Source organism: Acinonyx jubatus, chromosome C2 (assembly GCF_027475565.1).
Source record: "Acinonyx jubatus isolate Ajub_Pintada_27869175 chromosome C2, VMU_Ajub_asm_v1.0, whole genome shotgun sequence".
NCBI lineage: Eukaryota > Metazoa > Chordata > Mammalia > Carnivora > Felidae > Acinonyx > Acinonyx jubatus.
The window spans coordinates 122,905,067-122,926,863 of NC_069384.1; the positions used below are offsets into that span (position 1 = coordinate 122,905,067).

Consider the following 21,797-nt stretch of genomic DNA (forward strand, 5'->3'; position numbering starts at 1 on the left):
CTTCCTGTTGGGTTATGGGTTCCGTGGGTCTCTCCTAGTCAGTGCCTCCAGGCCTGGCTCAGCTCCCCACCACGGCGGGGGGGGGGGGGGGGGGGGAGGAACTCCAGAGGGCGAGTGGGAGGGGAGCCTGGCTTTCATTTCCCTGGGTGTCTCAAAAGCTTCAGCACCCAATGCAGGTCCAAAAAAATACTTACAGAATGACTAGACAGATCACATGCATGCCATAGGAAATGCAGTTACTGTGTTCGATCAGCCCGGGCCAGCTTTAAGGGAAATCACTAAGAAGTGACTTTTTAACTTGTGTAACGCACCCTTCATGGTGAAGTAAGGGTTCTGGAATATAAAACAACAGAGATGATGATTTCTAGAGATAATACGCCTCCAAGGACCATGCCTGCTGTTTTCTACCTTTCTCTAATCCACAGACCCGTAGTGGGAGGCAGGAGTGATCATGCCCATTTCACACGGGAGTCAGGTGGGGAAGCCTGTGCCCTTCCCAGGAGAAGACTCCAATAAATACATGCCACCTAGTTGAGCATCAGTAGGGATGAAGGCTCTTTACTATGTTACTTGTGTTCCCCTTTCTGGGTAAGGGTATACATGGAGTGGGCTGAGTGTCGGGCAGAAGGGCTGGACCCATCCACCATGCACTGTTCCCAGAAAAAGGGCTGCTTTCTTCTCTAAAGTGCTGGCAGGGTGTGGAAAGCCAGGCCACTTGGGATTCTCTAAGGGGGAGGGGGCAAGATCCTGCAGCACATACGGCTGGCTCCCTGGTGATGCGGAAGCTTCCCTCTGGCAGTGGCCCCAACCTCAACTCACTGACTTAAGGATGACAGGACAGAAGTGCTGGCCACCAGCCTTAGGGGACAACTGCTCGAGAGGCCACACTATGGCAGCTGGGGGAACGGGAAGAAGCCCTGGAATACATTTTCATGGGGTCCCTAAATTCCCTGACCTGGAGAACATATTGCATGTGTCGGTGTACATTCTCTCAGGGAGATGGTCTATGGTTTTGTGGAATTCTTAGAAGAGCTGGGAACACCTCTACCCCAAACAAATACCTCTCTCAGGGAAAGAAGAGGGCAGCAGGGGGGTGGGTCTCAGCTGTGTAACCAGGAACATCCCAGGGACAGATGGTAGCAGGGCAGGGGGGTGCTGGTAATGGAGAGGAACAGGGAGGCAAAACGTTGGCCTACAACCCCATTTCTTCCTCACAACCACTCACAACTAGTGCGGGGGTGGGCGGGCAACATTTTATAGGTGAAGAAATGAAGCAGGGCAAGGCGGTGACCTGCCCAGGTTCCCACTGCTGGCGAGCAGGAGAGGCACGATTTGAACACCAGACCATCTGGAGCCAAGCCTTGCTCTGCTGCTGGCACCAGCCTGTCTTTGACCGGGCAGCCAGCAATGTCTGCAGGGCCTGTGAAGAGGCACAGGTCTACACGGAGGGGGCGAGGACAGAGCACCGAGGTCTGCCGAGACGGAAGACACCATCCCACCTGCTTACCCCCAACCTTCCACCTACCTCACAACTGCCCCTGGGTCGCCACGCATAGCTGGGAGGAGAGAACTCAGAGCCGTGCTCCTTGCTCCCTTTAAAGTCCTAGCACCGACTTCCGGCCCTTAAAGCACCCAACAAATCTAAACGTGTCCCCATCCAGTCTTCTCCTACTCCTGGGCCACAGCTTCCCACGGCCTCCTCTCCTCCAATCTCCACCCCCAGCTGAGTGAAACAGGTGTGAAACAGAGATCATCAGCTAAATTCCACAAGCTTCCAAATCAACCCACCTCACAGACCGAGGAAGTCTTGCACACTGCGGGGGAGGCAAACTCAGCCACTGCAGAAAATGGTTTAGCATTTCCTTGAAAAGTGAAACGTGGAGTTACCATAGGACCCAGCCAGTCCATGCCAGGGACACACCCGAGAGAAGTGAAAACATATCTACACAAAAACTCGCACACGAATGTCTGAAGCAGCACTATCCATTGAAGCCCCAGAGTGGAGACAACCCGAATGGCCAGCAATGGATCAGTGGATAAAGAAAATGTGATGCATATCCATACACTAGAATACTATTCGCACATAAAAAGGAACGAAATTCTGATACAAGCTCCAACAGGATGCACCTTAAAAACAGCACGTTGAGTGAAAGAGCCTAGTCACTTTCTAAGTGAAAGGATACGTAGAGTATGGTGCCATTTATATGAAATGTCCAGCATAGGCTGATCTGTAAAGACAGAAAGTCCGTCAGTGGTTTCAGGGACTGGGGGAGGTGGTGGGGGAGAATGGGGAATGACTGCTTAATGGAGTGAGCTTTCTAGGGGGAGGTGGTGGAAATGTTGAACAATCAGTGGTGATCCAAGTGATTGCTGATTTGTGAATCAGTCAGCAGTTGTGACTGCACAACTGTATATCTATACTATTTAAAGGAGGGAGTTTTCCATGGAGTTACATCTCAATTAAAAAATGTATGAGGGACCCCCTCTCTTTTTCTCTGAAACACACACTCCCACTGTCTTCTTACTACAGGGATGACCTGGCCCTGCTCCTGTCCAAGCCCATCCCCTCCAACTGGACACTGGATCCTGTCCTCTTCCACCTATACAAGGGCACTGCTGCTATTGTTGTCTCCTGCATCATCCATTTCTTTCTCTAGTGGTTCATTTCCACCACAATGTAAACATACTTTAATTTCTCTCACCTTAAAAAAAAAATTAAAGTCAAAAAAATTACAAGTAAAAACCCTGCCCCTTGACCTCACATCTCCTTCTGGCTGCTGTCCATTTCTCTGTTCCTCTTTACAGCCACACCCCTTGACTTGTCTGTTCTCATTGCCTGCTCATCCTCTCCTCCACTCTCTCTTGAATCCACTATGATCAGACTTTCATTCCTGACCACTCTATCAAAATTGATCTAGTCAAGTCACCAATGACTTTCATGTCACTGAATCCAGTTGGCACTTCTCAGTCCTCAACCCACTGGGCCACCTGCTGACATCTGACATTAATCTGGCTCATGCACTCAGGCCAGTAGTTGATGGTTCCCTCCTTTCTGAAGAGCCTTGGGACATCGCTCTCTCCAGTTCTTCTCCTACTGCAGCGACTGGTCCTGTTCTGTCCCTTTATCTCTCTACCCTCTAAATGCTGGTGGGTCCCCACACTCAGTCCCCCACATTCACTTCATTGGCCACCTCTCATCTCACGGCTTTACATGTCTACTCCAAAATTTCCATCTCCAGCCTATACATCTCCCCTTACTCTAGATTCAGACATCCGGCTGCCTGCATGACTTCTATCTGTATATGAGACAGGCATCTCAGATTTAACATGTCCAAAATTAAACTCTTGATTTCCCCCCAAACTTGCTTTTCACCAGTCTTCCTAATCTTGATAAACCTAACCATTCTACCAGCATGCAGGCCAAAGGCTTTCTCTCTCTACCCCCACCCCATGCCATATACTCCATCTACAAATGCTGTTGTTTTCTCCTCCAAAATACAACAGGAAGCTAAGCTAACTCCTTCTCACTACCGCCTTCAGCGGTGCCCTAGTCCAAAATCGTCACGTGACTTTTAAGAGCAATCAACATGAAGTTCTGAAATCAGGGCAAAAGCGTAAATTAACTGCAGGGGTATAGGATCTGTCAACAATGTAAGAGGAAACCCACCTGAGGTTTAGGGTACAAACCCCAGGACTGAATCCTGGCTCTGCTGTGACTTTGAAGGGGGAGGGGCATACATTGCATACACACTGTCATCACACAGCCTTGTTGAGTTGACTCGAGGTCACTGCCTGATGGGGTGAACCTCAGCTCCCAGGCCGGCTAGTGGGCTAAGCTGACACAGAGCAAGAATACGATCTTTTGCTTCGGGGTCAGAGGAATGGGGCTCTAATGAGCTGTGTGACCTTGGACATGTTATTTCCCCTCTCTGAATCTTGGTTCCCTCCGCCTGCAGGGGCCTGACCGATCGGAGGACGGCTGGACAGGTGCTGGAGCAGGAGGTCTGGGTCCCCAGGGACACAGGACAGCAACAGCAGCAATTTCCCAATGTTATGGAAGTATTTCACTACTTTATCAACTAGTATGGCAGTACCGGTGGGTACTGGCTAAGGAGCAGCTGTGCTCCCCGGCGTGGTGGAGACATTAACCTCAATTTAGCAGAACTGTTGCGAAGATGAAATAAAACAATCCCTGCAAAGTCCTTAACACAGGCTCTGGCCTTCCAGAAAAGTCTGGTCAGGAGTAACTGCTCCCACTGCAGTGAAGCAGAAGGAGCCACTGTGAAAGAAGGTTTGGCTTCAGTGCACCAGGAGGCACTGCCCTGAGCTCCTTGGAGATCAGTAAGCCCCACGTTACTGGAAGCATTCAAGCAGTGATGGCTGGCGGAACCAGAATAAAGAGTCAGGCAGAGGCCTGCAGGGCTGGATTTCATAATCTGAGGCCATGTTCCCTCATAAAGAAAAAGAGGGAAATTCCTCCCACATCACTGCCAGCAGGAAAAGAGGAGGATGGGTGGAAAGGTGGAACGACAGGCCAGCTCTGGCTGTACCCCACTTTTAGTTGGGGGGCCACGGGGCGGTGCTTACTCTGAAGCTCTAGCTCAGAAAAATACACTCAGTGAATGTTCCTTTTCCTCTCGCTGCCCTTCCAATGTCCTCCTTCCCTCCTCCTCCCCAGAAAGAATGTGGATTCAAGTGCTCAGGGAAAAGCCAGGTCCAGGCTGCTCCGAGAAGACAACAGCACTTGTGTCTGAGGTTTGGGCAGAAGCCAGGGTGGAAACATCCCAGCTTCTGAGGGTGCAGGAGAAGGGCTGGAGCTTTCACTCTGCAAAGACCAAACTGTCATTGGGGACACAGGGGGCCAGGGCGGCTGCAGAGCTGGGCCCGGGAACCCACAGTGGGAAGAGGTGTCGGGAGAGTTAGGGCCGCTGCTGTTCTCCGTTGGTGGAAGAAAGATGCAAGGCTGGGAAGAGGGTGGGACTGGGAACCGTACAGGTGAGAAGCCCAGTGACACCCATCCCTGTTGTAGGTAGGATTGCGGAGGATGCGGTCAATACCCTTCCCTGCAGGGCCAAGGTTTAGGCGCAAACAGGACAGGAAGGGGGATGTGCTCAGCAGAGTTAAGACGCCCTGGGCCTGCTCTGCCTCTAGCTTGACTTAGGCAAGTCACTTCTCCGTCTGCACCAGTTTCCTTAGGTATATAGTGAGGGGGTGATACCATAGAGTTCAGGAGCCTGCCAGCCCTAGCCGAACAGAAAAAAATAGGCTCACAAGAACTCCAAGACAAAACAACTGGAAGCACGGACTGGAACAGATATCTGTACGCTCGTGTGCACAGCAGCATTATTCACAAGAGCCATGAAGTGGAAAGAGTCCCAGGGTCTGCTGCTGCACAAATGGGTAAACAAAATGTGGTATATACATACGGTGGGATATCATTCAGTCTTAAAAAAGATGAAATCCTGACACATGTTACAACGTGGGTGGATGGACCTTGAAGACATTGCACTAAGTTAAATAAGCCAGTCACAAAGGAACCAATGCTGTATGAGTCCACATACATATATGAGGTACTCAGAGTAGTCAAATTCAAAGAGACAGGATGTAGAACGGTGCTTCCAGGGGCCGGGGGAAGGGGAGTAGGAGTTAGTGTTTGCTGGATGCAGAGTACCAGTTGGACATAAGTCTGCGGAGGGATAGTGGCGACGGCTGCACAATAACATGCATGGACTTAAGGCCACAGACCTATACAGTTAAAAACAGTTACAATGTTAAGATTTATGTCTATTTCACCACAATAAAATCATACGTACATACGGATGTACATACATACATACATACATACATACATACATACAAAACCTCAAGGCTCTGCCCAAGGCTTGGTTCTTCCTGATTCATGAAACCTGAGAACTGGGATATGGTGAGTCCTGTAGTTGAAAGCCAGGGTGAGGGGGGGACCAAAGTCAAGGACCGGGAGAGAAGGCTGGAGAGCCGGGAGAGGTGGGCACAGCAGAGAGGTGGGCACGGGGCAGCGACGAGACGTTCCCAGAACTGGGCTGTAACAATGACATGACAGGTGAGGTCAGGGTCCCATAGGACCTGTGGGAAAGAACCCAGAGCAGGCTTGCTCCAAAGCCTAGTAGTCCTAGACACTGGGGACCCCAGCTGCTGGCCCCTGAGGTCAGCTGCCTCCTGTGTCTTAGATTCTGGGAGAACCAGGGCAATGAGGTCCCTTGAAAGAGAGCAAGAAACAAGTCTGTAAGTAAGCAGAAGCCTCTGAGAATCCTGTGTGGCAACCAGAGAAGGCTTTTTGAGCAAGCCTGGGAAGAACAGTTGGCCCTCTGAAGGGCCTTGGGCAAGTTGTAAGCGGGACAGGCGAATACGTCTGTTGATCCTGATAATCCAGGCCACGTTCCCCTCTTCCCAGGATTTCAATGTCCATTCCCAGAGGCCCAGGGATCAGCTTGTGAGGTGGGAGAGGATTTTCCCACCCAATCAGACTAACAGAGAATCCAGGAGACAAAGGGAGTTCAAGCCATTGCTAGCTGTGTGAATCTTGCTGTGCTTTATTTTTAGGGAGATAACAACAGTAGCTAGCACAGTACTGTTGTATTAAAACAGAGCACATGCAACGTGCTTGGCATGAAGTTTGCACATAGTAATTGCTCAGTAAAGATCATTACTGCCCTCATAATTATCCCCCTCCTCCTCCTCATCAAGCTGCCATGTTTTTGCTCTTTTTGAATTTGGAAGAAGAGCAAACCCCAGAATTCAGAGCCCTTGGAAGGCTTCCCAGGCTTAGCACTGCGCCCCCCAGGATGGTATGGCCTCCAGGGAAGCAGGATGCCCGAGGAAAGTCCTGATCATCCCAGGGCTGCAATCCACCCCAGAGGAATCTAGCCTCAGAAGGGGTCAGAATTATACTCAAGCGTAAATATAACCAGTCTTTGATTAAAACTCCCAAAACATGGGACAGGCATCTTTTTAAATGCCAGACTAATTAATATTTAAAAGGAATGTTTTAAGCTTTTCTTTTCTTTTAACATTTATTCAGTTTTGAGAGACAGACAGTGAGTGGGGGAGGGGCAGAGGGTGAGGGAGACACAGAATCCAAAGCAGGCTCCAGGCTCTGAGCTGTCAGCACAGAGTCTGATGCGGGGCTTGAACTCACAAACCATGAGATCATGACCTGAGCTGAAGTCAGCTGCTTAACCAACGGAGCCACCCAGGTGCCCTGACCTGCCTTTCTTTTCTTAATACAAGACTTAACTCAGTGGAGAAATGTAGCAATCTAGCATCTGTGCCTGAGGATGCCCTGGGTGGGCAATGCCCTGAATTAGGCTGGGTTCAGGGGGCAGGTTGAGAGGCACAGCATCCCAGGGGAGCCCAGGAGATTCAGAACACAAGCTTTGCAAATTTGTGCTTATAAAGTAGTGCTGTGGCCATGCTTCCCTTTTCCCTGCTGCTGCTGAAATAATAAATATTTTTATTGTGATAATAAACATTATCACAAAATCTTCCTAAAAATCACCCTTGGGAACTTTTTTTCCCCTCAGAAACGAATCTAATACCCAAAGTTACTTTAAGAAAAAGTTAGAGAAGTCAATACGGCTGTATAGAGAACTAATATTCATTAAGTCCCAATTATGCACCAGGCAATGATGTTGCTCTCTTACATGTATTATGCCATGTTTTTCGGGATGTTTTCTGTGGAAATAGTCCAGAATGATGTGCTAACAGCGGTCCTTTGGGAAACCCTAAGGACAACCTATCCTACCAATACATTTCCAATATTATGTTTGTATATTGAAGATTCTCTTAAGTCCCACAGTAAAGAAACTGCTTACAGTTCTTTAACTCCGTATATCCCAAAATGCGGCATGTAGTCGAATGGGTGACGCATGAGATGATTTTTAGCAGGTGCATAAATGTAAGTTTTAACTTTTAGTGGTTATAGATATTTATTATATAACACAGCTAGCACTTCACACCTGTGACTGCACATATACTGTTCAGGACTTAGTCATACATTCATTTCACACACATTTACTGAGGACGTACGATGAGCCAAGCAGTCGTCTAGACACCGAGAATATAGCAGTAAATAAAGTCTCCGCTCTCAAAAATTTATATTTTATCGGGAAGCAATAAAAACTCAAGTAAATATAGGGAGCAAATATATGTTTACCAGTAAAAGGTAGAATAAAGAAAAAGAGTTAACAAGGAGACAGAATGACAGGGGTGGGGTGGCTGCTGGTACAGATGGTTTGGTCAGGGAAGACTTCTTAGGTAAACTTAACATTTGAGTGGAGACCTACACAAAGGTGAGAATGTATTGCTGAAGGAAGAACGTTCTAGACAGAATACCAAATGCAGAGTCCCAGAGGCGGGAATGTGCTTGGTTCCTGGGGAACGATTCAGTTTCAGGACTACAGCCAAAGCCCTGAAGGATGGTGGTTTTTAAAACTATGATATAATTCAAATACCATAATATTCGCCCTTCCTAAGAAAAAAATTTTTTAACGTTTATTCATTTTTGAGAGGCACAGAGTGAGTGGGGGAGGGGCAGAGAGAGGGAGACACAGAATCCCAAGCAGGCTCCAGGCGCCGAGCTGTCAGCACAGAGCCCGAGGCGGGGCTCGAACTCACCGACGGCGAGATCGTGACCTGAGCCGAAGTTGGACACTTAACCGACTGAGCCACCCAGGTGCCCCTCGCCCTTCTTAAAGTACACATTTCAGTATACACACAAAGCTGTCACTTTTTTTTTTTTTTAAGTGGTGATTCAGGGGGTGCCTGGGTGGCTCAGTCAGTTAATCATCCAACTCTTGGTTTGGCTCAGGTCATGATCTCATGGTTTGTGAGTTCGAGACCCACATCAGGCTCTGTGCTGACAGCATGGAGCCTGCTTGGGATCCTCCCTCTCCCTTTCTCTGCCCCTCCCCTGCTTGCATTTGCTTGCTCTCTCTCTATCTCTCTCTCTCTCTAAATCAATAAATAAACTTTAAAAATTAAAAAAAATTTTTTTAAATAAAGTGATGATTTGGTTCCGGTTCCAGCCAAGACGGAGTAACAAGGACCAGATTTATCATCTCACTTGAAACAACCAAAGACCAAACAACACAACAGACATTCATAGAACATTCCACCCAACAACGGCAGAATACTCATTCTTTTCATGTGCACATGGAACATTTACCAGAGAGAACATACCCTGGGTCATAAAATAAGCCTCTGTAAGTGTTAAATAATTTAAATCATATATTTTATGTTCTCTGACACAGTGAAATTAAAATAGAAACCAGTAACAGAAGGATCTCTGGAAAATTCCTAAATACTTGAAAGCTAAATATTTCTAAATAACCAATGGGTCAAAGAAAATCTCAGAAGGGAAATAGGAAAGTATTCTGAACAGAATGAAAATGAAAACACAGTGTATTAGAATGTGTGGGATGCTGCTAACCAAGTAGTTTGGGGGAATTTATAGCACCAAATGAAGATCTTGGAAAAGAAGAAATGTTCAAATCAATCACATAAGCTTTCACTTAAAAAAATTAGAGAAAGAAGAACAAATTAAATCCAAAGTAGGCAGACAAAAGGAAATAATAAAGCTAAGAGTGGAAATCAATGGAACCAAATGGGAAAAGTCAACGGACTCAAGAGGTGGTTCTTTCGTGAAAATCAATGATATCGATAAATCTCTAGACTGTCTGTTTAGGGAAAAAGGAGAAGACACAAATTAAAAACATCAGGAATGAGAGGGGAAACATCACTCTGGATTCTACCGACATTAGCAGGAGAATAAGAGAATATCATGAACAACTTTATGCCAATAAATTTGGTAACTCTGATGAACTGAACAACTTTTTTAAAGACATCAACTACCAAAACGCACTGAAGAAACAAATAACCTGAATATCCCTATATTTACTAAAGGAATTGAATTTGTAGTTAAAAAAATCTTCCAACAAAGAAAACTCCGGCCCCAGAGTGCCTCGTAGGTATATTCAACTAAATATTTAAGGAAGAAATAATACCAATTTTGTTCAAACCCCTCCAGAAAATTGAAGAAGAGAGCATATTTCTCAATGCATTCTATAATGCTAGCATTACTAGGCATGACAAGAAAACCACAGGTCAGTATAGCTCTCAAGAACATACACACAAAAATTCTAAACAAAATTTTAGCAAGTCAAAGCCACCATTACATAAAAGAAGAAAGCATCATGACCAAGTGGGATTTATCCCAGGGAGACAATGTTGGTTTAACATTATAAAAATTAACATAATTTGCCAAAATGACACACTAAAAATGAAATACCGTATGAGTATCTAAGTAGACACAGAAAAGCATTTGACAAAAATCCAATATCCACACCTCATAAAAATTCTCAGGAAACTAGTAATAGGAAGTTCTTCAACCTGATAACGGGAATCGATAAAAAACCTACAGCTAACATCCTATTTATTGCTGAAAGACTGAAACCTTTCTCCTTAAGATCAAGAACAGGACAAGTATGTTTTTAGTCAGTAAAATCAGGCAAGGAAAAGAAACAGAAGCCATCCAGTTTGCAAAGGCAGAAGTAAAACTATCTTTACTCGCAGACATGACCATCTCTGCAGAAAGCCCAAAGGAATCTACAAAAAAGCCACCAGAACTAATAAGTGAATTTAGCAAGGTTGCAGGTTACAGTTAATACACAAAATGCAACTGCATTACTACATATTACCAACAAACGAGTGACAACTGTAATAAAAAAATATCATTTATAATACAGATTGTAGATATAAATCTGACAAAATAGGTAAAAGACCTATGCAATCAATTCTGTAAAACAACTGATGAGAGAATTAAAGAACACCTAGGGGTGCCTGGATGGCTTGGTCAATTGAGCTTGAGTGTCTGACACTTGATTTCGGCTCAGGTCACCATCCCTGGGTGGTTGGATCGAGACCGAGTCAGGCTCCATACTGAGCCTGCTTGGGATTCTTTCTCTCTCCCCTTCTACTCCTCTCCCCTACTCACACTCGCACGCGCGCTCTCTCTCTCTCTCTCTCTCTCTCTCTCTCTCATAAAAAATAAATAAAAAAAAATAAAGAAGACCTAAATAAAAATGGAGAAATACTGTATTCATGGGTTGAAAGGTTCCACATTATGAGGATGTCAATTCTTCTCAAATGTGCAGATCTTTAGATTCAACACAATCTCAATGAAAATCTAGAATTTTAGAATTTAACTGGTTCTTAAATTCATATGGAAATGCAAAGGACCTAGACTGGCCAAAGCAACTTTGAAAAAGAACAAATTTGGGGACTTAACAATACATGATTTTAAGACTTGTTATCAGTCTACAGTTATCAAGACAGTGTGGTATTGGTGATAAGATAGATGGATAGGTCAAACAAACAGAATATATGGGCAACTAATTTTCATCAAAGGTACAAAGGCAATTCAGTGGTGAAAGAAGAACCTTTTCAACAAATAGCCCTGGAACACCTGCATCTCCATATACCAAAAAAACAAAAAAAACAAACCCCCAACTCCCCCCGCCCTAAAAACAATTTTGCTCCATACCTCACACCATATACAAAAATTAAGTCAAGGCAGATCCTAATGCTAAATACAGAACCTAAAGCCATTAAACTGCTAGAAGAAAACGTAGGAAGAAAACCTTTGTGACCTTGGGTTAGGCAGATATTTTAGACACGACCAGAAGCACAATCCCTAAAAGAACAAGCTGATAAACTGGACTGCATCAAAATTAGAAGCTCTAGTCTTTGAAAGACACTGTTAAGAGAATGAAAAGCATGTCACAGACTGGAAGAAAATACGTGCAAATCACATATCTGATAGTGCATCCCAGTGGCTTTGAAAGCTCGCTTCCTACAGTTACAGTCTATCCTTAATGGCTCTTTGTTTAAAAGAGAGACTCGGGACGAAGTCATAACCAGTTAGAATCTGGAGCAGCGGTTCTCTACTTTAGCATCACCTGGAGGGCTTGTTAAAACACAGATTGCTGGGCTCTACCCTCAGAATTTGAACCAGTAGAGCCTGAGCGTTTTCATTTCTGGGAAGCCCCCTGGTAATCTTAGGCTGCTGGCCTGGATACCACAATTTGAGAATTGCTAATCTAGACCAATTTAGACTACACTAGAAACAATGTCACATGCAAGATTTCCCCCTCTCAAAGGGAAATAAACTATGCTCGCTAAAAAACAGTTTGTCTCTTCCCCATTTTTTTAGGAGCCAGAGACATCTGTAAATGTTAATCAGAGCTTCAGATCAGCAAGAAATAACAAACATGACATCACTGGGTTGGCACGATGCTAGCCTCTTTGTTGAATACGCATTTTCGTTGCCACAAAGCTATTCAGAATTCACCCTGGAAAACATACACGGCCTGACACCGACCATCCCATAATGACAACGTGAAAGACACTATCCGCCCCAGGGAAGTTGGTCAACTTCCTCTGACCCTCCGCGTCACGTGCCCCACCCCCATGCAGGGCTACCATCCGTGTCTCACCGTCCAGGATGGCCCATTGATTGTCAATCTCTGTATGTTTCAGGTAGGAGTCTTCGATGGTCGGGTCGTAGTCAGGCACAAAGATCTTCTGGAAAAACTGGATGGTGAGGGCGCTCTTGCCCACACCCCCATCTCCTACCACCACCAGCTTGTACGTGGGGAGGTTGTCACTGGGGACGGCACTGGTTGCCATGTTTCTGATAGGTCAGACCTGGGGAGGCAAGACATGTGTAATGAGGCAGGAGGCTTTTTCCTTTCTGACCTTGAGTGGAAAATATTCATGAATTTTCCTCCCTCCTTATAGAGTAGTAAATACTCCCAATTATATGTTTATTCAATCATCTATTGAATATCAACTATGTGCCACACCCGGTCTTGCAGACGTAGCACTACTAGATGCCATGAAGTCTTTAATGAGTAAAGCCAAAAAAGCCGTGTTAAAGAAGCCTTTCCATCACTAAAGTCTGCCCTAGTCATGTACAGGTGAACATGTGCGTGCCAGTCTGAGCAGGGATGGCACAGAGGTTCACCTTTTACATCAACTCTAGTCACAGGACTGCTGTGCTTGAGGATTTGAGGCCCCCCAAACTACAGAAAGGACAGGCATAGCAGCCTAGTACCCCCCCCCCACCCCCCACTCTTAGAATTTAGTGATCCTGGCTCCTTTCTCTCAGTTTCCTTGCCCATGGTCATGCAGAAAGTTGTGCTGGTGGGGCACCTGGGTGGCTCAGTTGATTGAGTATCTGAGTCTTGATTTTGGCTCAGGTCATGATCCCAGGGTCATGGGATTGAGCCCCGCACTGGGCTCCACACTGAGCACGAAGCCTGCTTGGGATTTTCTCTCTCCCTCCCTCTCTCAAAATAAAAACAAAACAAAACAAAACAAAACAAAAATCTCTCCCTCTCTCTCCCCCTCTGCCCCTCTTCCCAGCTTGTGCGCGCGTGCACGCTCTCTCTCTCTCAAATAAAAAAAAAAAGTTGTGCTAGAATCTTGTGGCATCTGGTCAACCTGTTTTAGTTGGGGGGGGGGGGGTGGAGAATGATGTCATGTCTAGCGAAGGCAGTGGTTCTCAAGCAGGGGCAGTTTTGTCCCTGGGGGACATCTGCAATGTCTGGAGATAATTCTGGCTTATTAGTGGGTGTTACTGGCATCTAGTGAGCGGAGGCCAAGGCTGCGGCTACACATCCTCCTACAACGCACAGGACAGCCCCCCTCCCCCAATAAAGAATTATCTATCCTGCGATGTCAGTAGGGCTAAGGCCGAGAAACCTTGAGCTAAGGAGACCAGGCAGGAGCCAGAAATGTGGCGCCAGGATTCCAAAGAATAACTGAGCCTTAACAGATAAGGACTGACTGTGAAGAGGTGACGGCAGAGGAGTGAAGAGTCATCTTTGGAAACAGTGTCATAGACAAGGAAGAGAGGGAGGCAGGGAGCATGGAAGGAGCCCTCAGCCAAGGGTGGTTGCCAGAGACTTAAGCCGCTACCTGCGGATGCGCCAGGGGGCCAGGGAGAAGCAATACCACCTCCCGTTCTGGCAATCCTAGGCAGCATGGAGACAGACCTGGTGCCAGGGGAGCACAAGCTCGATCCTGCCTCAGCGTACCAGCAAAGCAACAATCTCTGCGCAACTGGGAGGCAGAAAGGCACGGTGGAACGTGTGACAGGGACACTGAAGGGTGAGGGGACAATGGACTGGGAGTCCCGTGTGCATTGCTGCTTGTTGGGAAGGCCGTGCGGAGCCACCATTTCCTTACCTATCAGATTAAAGGACTGGATTTTTTTACAGTTATTTGCAGCTTTAAAAGAGTCCTCAATTCTAGATTTCAATACAAAAGGTGTTAGACACAAATGTAGGTTATGTGGCCACACTGATTCACGTGGGGCTACAGGAGAGAGTGATTGCATAACCTTGTGCAGTTACGGAAGCTTGGTGTTGACACTTAGGACTTCTCTGCAGTGACAGGAAGTACAGGCGCTTTTATACCCTGCGGGTGGCATATACATCTGTCCTAACCGGACTGAGAACACACTCGCATCAATATATCAAAATGTAAAATGACATACCTTCTCTTGGACCTATATGATATATGAGAACTTATGCTAAGGAGATAATCAGATGAGTGAACGAAGATGTTAGGAAGAGGGGCAAACATGGAAATGACTTAAATGCTGCGGGGGGGGGGGGGGTTAAAGAAAACGTTTATCTACACAATGCAATACTATGTAGCCATTAAAAGGATGACGGTCACTAACCTAGAAAAAGTTTATATTAGGTATGAAAAAAAAACCCAAACAGCTACAAAACAACACATACGTATGATTGCACGTCCATGAAGTCACCCATCTATGAATCTGTGTGTCTCGATGTGGTTCTAGGCAGAGAGAAGACTGGCAGATTTGGGGGCACCTGCTCAATTTTCAACTGGCTACAACAAGCTAGTATTATATATGTATCCTGGGAAAGCTTAACAACATTAAAATATTCCCACCCGTAGGACTAAAAGGTACAGCACAGGGAATAGAGTAGATGGTATTGCAACAGTGTTGTGTGGGGCCCCTGGCAGCTACACCTGCGGTGATGACATAATGTACAGAGTTGGTGAATCACCATGTTGTACACCTGAAACTAATGTAACGTTGTGTGTCAACTATCCTCAAAGAAACAAAGTTTTTAAATGTTCCCACCAAATAAAAGGTTCAGGCTACCTGAAAATGTAGGACTCTGTGTCCTTCCAGGGGGGATTTAAGCTCCTTTGGTGCAGGATATCAGGTCCATTTGGTGCTGCACCTCCCTAAGCGGGATAAAGGTGGGGACACATTGAGGCCTTGGTGAACTGAGTTCTCCCACATGACGAGAGATGACGATCCAACGGGCTGCAGGACAGTTGGAAGAAAACAGGGCTAGCTCTCTCTCTCCTTTGCCTCTCAGGTTTTGAGGAGTGAGATGTTGGTGTGGTCCCCTCACTGTCCTTCCTTACCCGTCGTCTTGGCCGTGGGTGGACAGGGACACTGGGCCAGGGTGACCATATTTGCCTGTGAAAGAGGCTCTTTTTAAAGCTCCCTTCCATTCTCTGCTGGCAACGACATGAATAAAAAGTACTCAGTGGGTGGAAAGGTATCAAGAAAGAAAATTCTTTCTCTTGACTTTCTTCTCAAAATAAAACAAGATAAGAAATACACTAGTAAGTATGATAGAGGACACGAACTGAATCTTTGAGGTGGTGCTCAGACCACCCACAGGAGAATCACCTGGGGACCTGCTTGCCAAGCAAGGCAGCTGGCAGGAAACGGTCAGATGAAGGGCTCCTTCCTTTCACAGAGTCCTGCACTCAGGGGTTGAGCTCCCAGGAGACCACAGGCAGCCAACTCGGGGTTCCCTCCCAACTAAGACTCAATGGAAGCAGGTCAGAATGCACAGTTAGCACAAAACTTGGACCGGATCCCTTGTGGTGAAAAACCTTTTAGCACTGTTCATAGCTGATGGGCCAAGTTCCGGCCCCTTCACTGACATTCGAGGCTGGCACTGGTTGCCACTGCTGACCTCTCCAGCGGTAGCTATGCCACAACCTCTCATACTCTACTCTCTCTTTCTCTCAACCAGCTTTGTGCTCACCCAGTGTGCTCTGTGGTCACACGGAGTCCTCTGCAGATACCCAGGGTCCCCCTCGGGGAGCATACACCTCTTCACAGGTCAGGCCTGGGCCCAGGAATCCCCTCCTATGGGAGGCATCACCTTCTAGTCTGTGCCCTGTAATTCCTTGTGCAGAGGGCACGAACATGCTTGAAATCCACACTTAAATGTGCACAAATGGCAGGGACTGCAACTTGTCCCTCTCTGTGTCACCAAAGCCTAGCAGAGCATCAACAAGGATGTAAGTCTAGCTGAAGGAACTAGAGGCTCAATGCCGGCATTTCCAAACAACTATCAAACCACCTACTGGCCACAGCATTGGTCCTGACCATGCACGGGGCTAAGGGGCAACCCTCCCAGCCAGGAGTTAGGATTGTCTCCCTCCTTCTACCAGGTCAGACCAATCACACAAAAAAGCCCTTCTGAAAGCAAGTGTGGGCCCAGGAAGGGAAGAAGGTGTTGCAGGGGCATGAGAGTGAGTCCAGAACTCCCCCTCCCCCAATTCTAAAGGCTCTTCTCCTGATGGGCATGTTTTTCCAGCCTTCAACCTCCCCCAAAATAATCCCTGACTAAATGATGTCCTTTTAAGTGCATGCACCACACTCCTACAAAGTAAGCTGGACTCGAGTGGTGAAGAGAAAGACTTTTTTTCAAAAGTCACCACAAGCTATGACGAAAATTGGTTGGTGGTTAAGAAGCAAAATGCTTACATTCACAAGACCCCCCCCCCCTCCAGCCTGTCCGACTAGAAGATCAGAGCTCTTTCTAGATCTTTTTAGATTAGAGATCATTCTAGAATGTCAGTTCTTTACCTTTTGTAGATCATGGATGGCCCCTCTGAGGTGGGAAGGTAGTGGAAGGTGGACCTAGGGTCTCTCTCTAAAGCTCCTCCACCAGTTTTCTATGCTGGATACTCTCCTACTGACCAGGTAAGGGACCTTGGGCAAGTTACTGTTCACAGCCTCAGTTTCCTATTTTGTAAGATGGGATGGGTTAGAAAATTACTTTGAAATCATCGGAAAATACTTTGCAAGATTGCTCTAAGCATGAAATTAAAATTATGAAATGTTCCCAGCTTAGAGAAGGTGCTTAAATGTTTGTTCTTGCACCTTGTTGACTTTGTTCCCAGGAGAGATTCCCTCAGTCTCTCTTCCCTCCCCCTCTCACTTTGTCCACTCAGAGGCTCCCCCATCAGAGCCCTGCTGCCATCTCAGCTCCGCCAGAGGCCTGTGTGGGATCGTCACCCATCATTTAGAACATTGTTTCCATGGGAAATGGCTCTGAGGTTCTAGGCAGCCCCCTCCACTCAGAAACCAACTTTTGGAACAGCAGCCACTTGGGCGGGCGTTGGCGGCTGAGCACTGGTTCCCATGGCAACCACTGCTCCTACAGCCCCTCCCAGTCCACGGGCAACCCAAACCTTCGCTCATACTGGAAACTTCTTCCTAAAAGACAGTAGTGCTGCCTGGACAATTTTAATAACACGTATACAAAAACTTCGGGCATCTCTAACCAGAGAAATAAGCTTTTTTTGGCTGCTGTCTTTGGCTCCCTTTCTCTCTCAGGGTTAGCACCATCTTGCAAGGTTTGAAGTTGTTTCCTGAATGGCAGATTTGTCTCCCCATGTAGCTCAGAAGCTCCACCGGGACAAGAGCCACATCTCCTTATTCCGTTGCCTTTTACGGGGCCAGGCAGGGCCCGAAACACAGGAGCCTCAAGGTCTATTCACTGACTGACTGCTGGATACTGTCCCAGTGAAGCCTTCTACCCACCCAGCTCTCCCTTAGGCCAAGAAGCAGGGGTGATGCTCCCAGGAGGTGGGGGGCTAGGTAGACAGATGACCCCACAATAACCTCTTCACCCAGCAAATTTCAAAGTGTGCTTGGAGGGTTCTAAGAACTCCTGAGGACAGTCTTGTACAAAGCCTCCCTTGGTTCTCAGGGGGACACTAGGGGCAGGGATGTCATTAATAGCCTATGACTACAGTCAGGTAATTTGAGTTCTTTTTTTATGGTTGCTTATTTATTATTTTTGAGAGAGAGAGAAAGAGAGAGCACAAGCAGGGGGGGAGCAGAGAGAGACACACAATAGGAAGCAAGCGCTAGGCTCTGAGCTGTTAGAACAGAGCTGGACACAGGGCTCAAACTCATGAACTGTGAGATCAGGACCTGAGCTGAAGTCAGACACTTAAATGGCCGACCGAGCCACCCAGGCATCCCCAGGCAGCTTGAGTTCTATTTGTGTCTCTGATATGGACTCCCTGTGTGACCTGGAACAAGTTTCTTAACTTCCAGGAGCCTGTCTGCCCACCTACAAAACAGGAGAACAGGACGCTCCTGTGAGGCCCCTGTGAAAAAGACCAAGGGGCCCTCAGCAAGGGCATATTTGTACTGACAGGTGAAGTGGTTGGACCCCTGGTCTCCCTCCAACCTGGTAGAGCCCAGTGGTTTGGACCACTTGCCGGCCGCATCCACAGCCCTAAGAGCGCCTGCACTGCACAGGGCCACTGGAGGACCCAATACAGTAGCCAATGTAAATGCCTGGGACAACAGAGGGCTCCAGCAGCCCCCAAAATGGCTATGTCCAGTGGCTAGGATCCTTTACCAAGTCTGTTGCATTCTCCCAGATTGCCAGTTTCTAGGGCTTCTACGGGGCTTTTTTTCCCAAAAGAATAGCCCAACACATTCCCCGTTTTTTAAGTGGGCGCACAAAAAAGAGGTAGCCTGGAGGCGCCTGGGTGGCCCAGTCAGTTAGGCGTCTGACTCTCGATTCCAGCTCTGGTTATGATCCCACGGTTCATGAGTTCAAGCTCCACGTCAGCCTCTGCACTGACAGCTTAGAGCCTGCTTAGGACACTCTCTCTCTCTCCCTCTCGCTCTCTTTGTCCCCTCCCCCAGTGATGCTCACTTGCCCTCTCTCCTCAAAATAAATAAATTAAACAAACAAACAAACAAACAAACAAACAAACAAAAAGAAATAGCTTGCCTTGCAGACATTGTCAAGGGGTCCACAGGCTCCCTGGCCTCTCTGTGCACCTCTGTGCACCTCTGTGCATCCCCATAGCCAGCACCACTTCCAAAGCAATGCCATACAGTCCTGGCCAGAACAACTGATGCCCAGGAGAGACTCCATTGCAATTACACTCCCCACCATTCAGTGGGCAGCTGCGGTGGGCTGGCTGGACACCAAAGGTCATCCTGGGAACCGTCACACAACACTGCCTTCAATTCCTTGGGTGATTAGTTTTATAGCATCACAGCATTTCTTTGACTGTCATGGTGACTTCACTAACCCACAGGGCACTCTTCATCCTTGTCCGTAGCTTCCTTGGCTACACGACTAAAGGACCACAGATTCTTAGAGCTGGGGCAGTGGCCAACCCAGAGTCTCTGCAAAGATGCTGCTAACTTTATTGAAAGTTTAGTTTTCATTGCTTTTTGCCTCTCTACTTCTACACTAAACATTTTAAAGATCCCCCCTCCCCCAGGAACCTTATCAGTTGAACTGCAAGTCGTCTGATAAATAAAGCTGGAAGAGGGGGAACACTTACTATTAATGGAGCTGCTGCGAGAGCAAATGGACTTTCCATCCCATTGAGCTGAATCAGCTCTGGGAAGCTAATCTCATCTCCATGATGTCTGGGTGTGCCCAGCTCAGGGGGATGAGGACACGCTGGGGGGAGTGACCCCACCCGTGTGGAGGAAATGGCTCTGCATTCCAGGAGCTGCCCTTCCCTTCTGCACAATTCCCAGAAATGGGCAGCTTCCCCAGGGCTGCTGCCTTGCAGGCTGAGTATAAATGGTGTGCCGTCCCACCAGGGGTCTAGGCCATTGGTGTATCCCTTAGGACTTCACTCTCCTCTCCCTCAGACCTTGCTCCAGCCTGTTGTCTCACATGGCTGCTAATCCCAGCCCAGCCATGTCACTGCACCACTCACCCCTCCAGGAAGCCAGTGCATTCAGCTCACTCCAGTATTAAGACTTAACTACCCATCCAACCATGTGCATAATTTTGTGCGATAAAGGACCTTAAATACCACTGGCTTTTAGATGGTGAGTATGTGACGCAGGGGCCATTCCTCCTGTCCCCAGAGCCACGCAGGCATCGTAATTGACCACTGTCCTCTTCTGGCTCAGTCGTGAACCCTTTTTGATGCAGCACCTTGGCAGCCAGAACCAGGTGACTGATCCAGAGAGGAAACTTGTTTGCCACCCCAGATCTAACCCACCACTCTTCCGATTCCCTCCAAAACATATCACGTACTGGCCGTCCTGTTCTGGGTAGGGGCGCGCAGGACCTTTAGGGGGAGCCTGCCCGGTTGTCTCTGGAAAATTCTATTACCCAAGTCTTGTGCTAATACATCAGCCCCTGCTTTTCTACCCCATCAAATCCAAACTCCTCTGCCGGGACCACACCCGGACTGCTGGCAGAGATGGTCAGATAGGGATCCAGAGATCCAGGCAAAGGCCAATGTTTGAAGTAAGCCAGGGGAGGGATGCAGTGCCCTTGGCCTTACTCATGACCCCCAAGTCCCATATGCTTCCTTGTATTACTGCTCATACTTGGGTCTTACCCACTAGCCCGAGAGTGACTCCTGACAAGGCCTGGAGCTGAGCCACTTATGACCCAGCAGTGTAAGTCCCAGAGTAGGTGTGTAGAAATACCTACTGTAATAATTACAAGAGTAGTCAATGCTAAAAACTAATGATTGATTAATTAATTAATTAATTAATTAATGTAAGTGATGTGTCTGATGCTGTTGGAAGATTTTACCACGTTAGCTCATTTAATTCTCACAACAGCCCTATACGGAATGACTCTGATTATCCCCATTTTATAGTTGAAGAAACTGAAGTACAACAAAGTAAAATAACTTTTCTGAGGTCATCCAGCTAGAAAGGGGCAGTGCTAGGCTCTGAAACCACACAGTATGGCTCCAGAGCCCGTGGCCAGTCCATCATCCTAGGCATTTGTTCATGGCTGGCGAAATGGTGAGTGGGTACAGGGTCAGGCCAGGCCAGAGGCAGCAGATCCAGGAGTGCTGGAAAGAAGTCAGCAGTGAGCCGGGAGAGTGATGTCTGAGTCAGAGAGGCCTCCAAGGCCACATCCCTGCTCCTGTGGGGGAGGCAGCCGAGCAGGTCAGGGCCCAAGAGGCACCCAGGGCAGATACTAGTCACTAGGAACAGGCACGCCCCCACTCCCAACTGGGACAAAGTGTGCCAAACAGTGTCTGGCCACATGCTCCTTTCCTCAGGACCAGGGAGGAGGCTGGGGGATCAGGCAGCTAACCCTGTGGGAGCACCAGGTAGCTTTGAGACCCATTTTCCAGCACCTCTGTCTGGGCCCCTCTCCACTGTGCTGGTCGCTGCCCTGGGCCCAGCCTGTCTCCTCGTGCTCCTGGACACCAGCTGGTCCCTACCCAGCTTGGGGCAGGCCCCTCCCCTGGAGCCCCTCATCACAGAGCCTGAGCCACTGACTCAGGCAGCCTGCAACTTTAAGCAAGTTACTTATCTTCTGCACCTTGGTTTCCTCTTCTGTAGAGGTGGGCACAGTGGCTACACTGATTTGCCTGGCTGTGTCTGGCCCACCGCAAGCGCTCAGTAAACATCAAGTTCTTACCATCAGCAACATTCT

General features: G+C 47.6%; 1 protein-coding gene across 9 annotated transcripts in view; it reads right to left on the bottom strand.

The window, feature by feature from the left end:
• The window catches only part of MRAS (muscle RAS oncogene homolog), a 55,858-nt gene that overhangs the window by 18,085 nt on the left and 15,976 nt on the right, over positions 1-21,797 (bottom strand). For 5 of the 9 annotated variants that reach the window (XM_053221405.1, XM_053221403.1, XM_027061768.2 and 2 more), the window contains one exon: positions 12,531-12,741. In XM_053221405.1, coding sequence (XP_053077380.1) covers positions 12,531-12,723 — 193 coding nt within the window. In that variant the 5' untranslated portion in view covers positions 12,724-12,741. Of the gene's footprint in view, positions 1-194; positions 334-12,530; positions 12,742-15,238; positions 15,379-21,797 lie in introns of those variants that run through there. The other 4 variants (XM_027061771.2, XM_053221408.1, XM_027061770.2 and 1 more) reach the window with 3 other exon arrangements.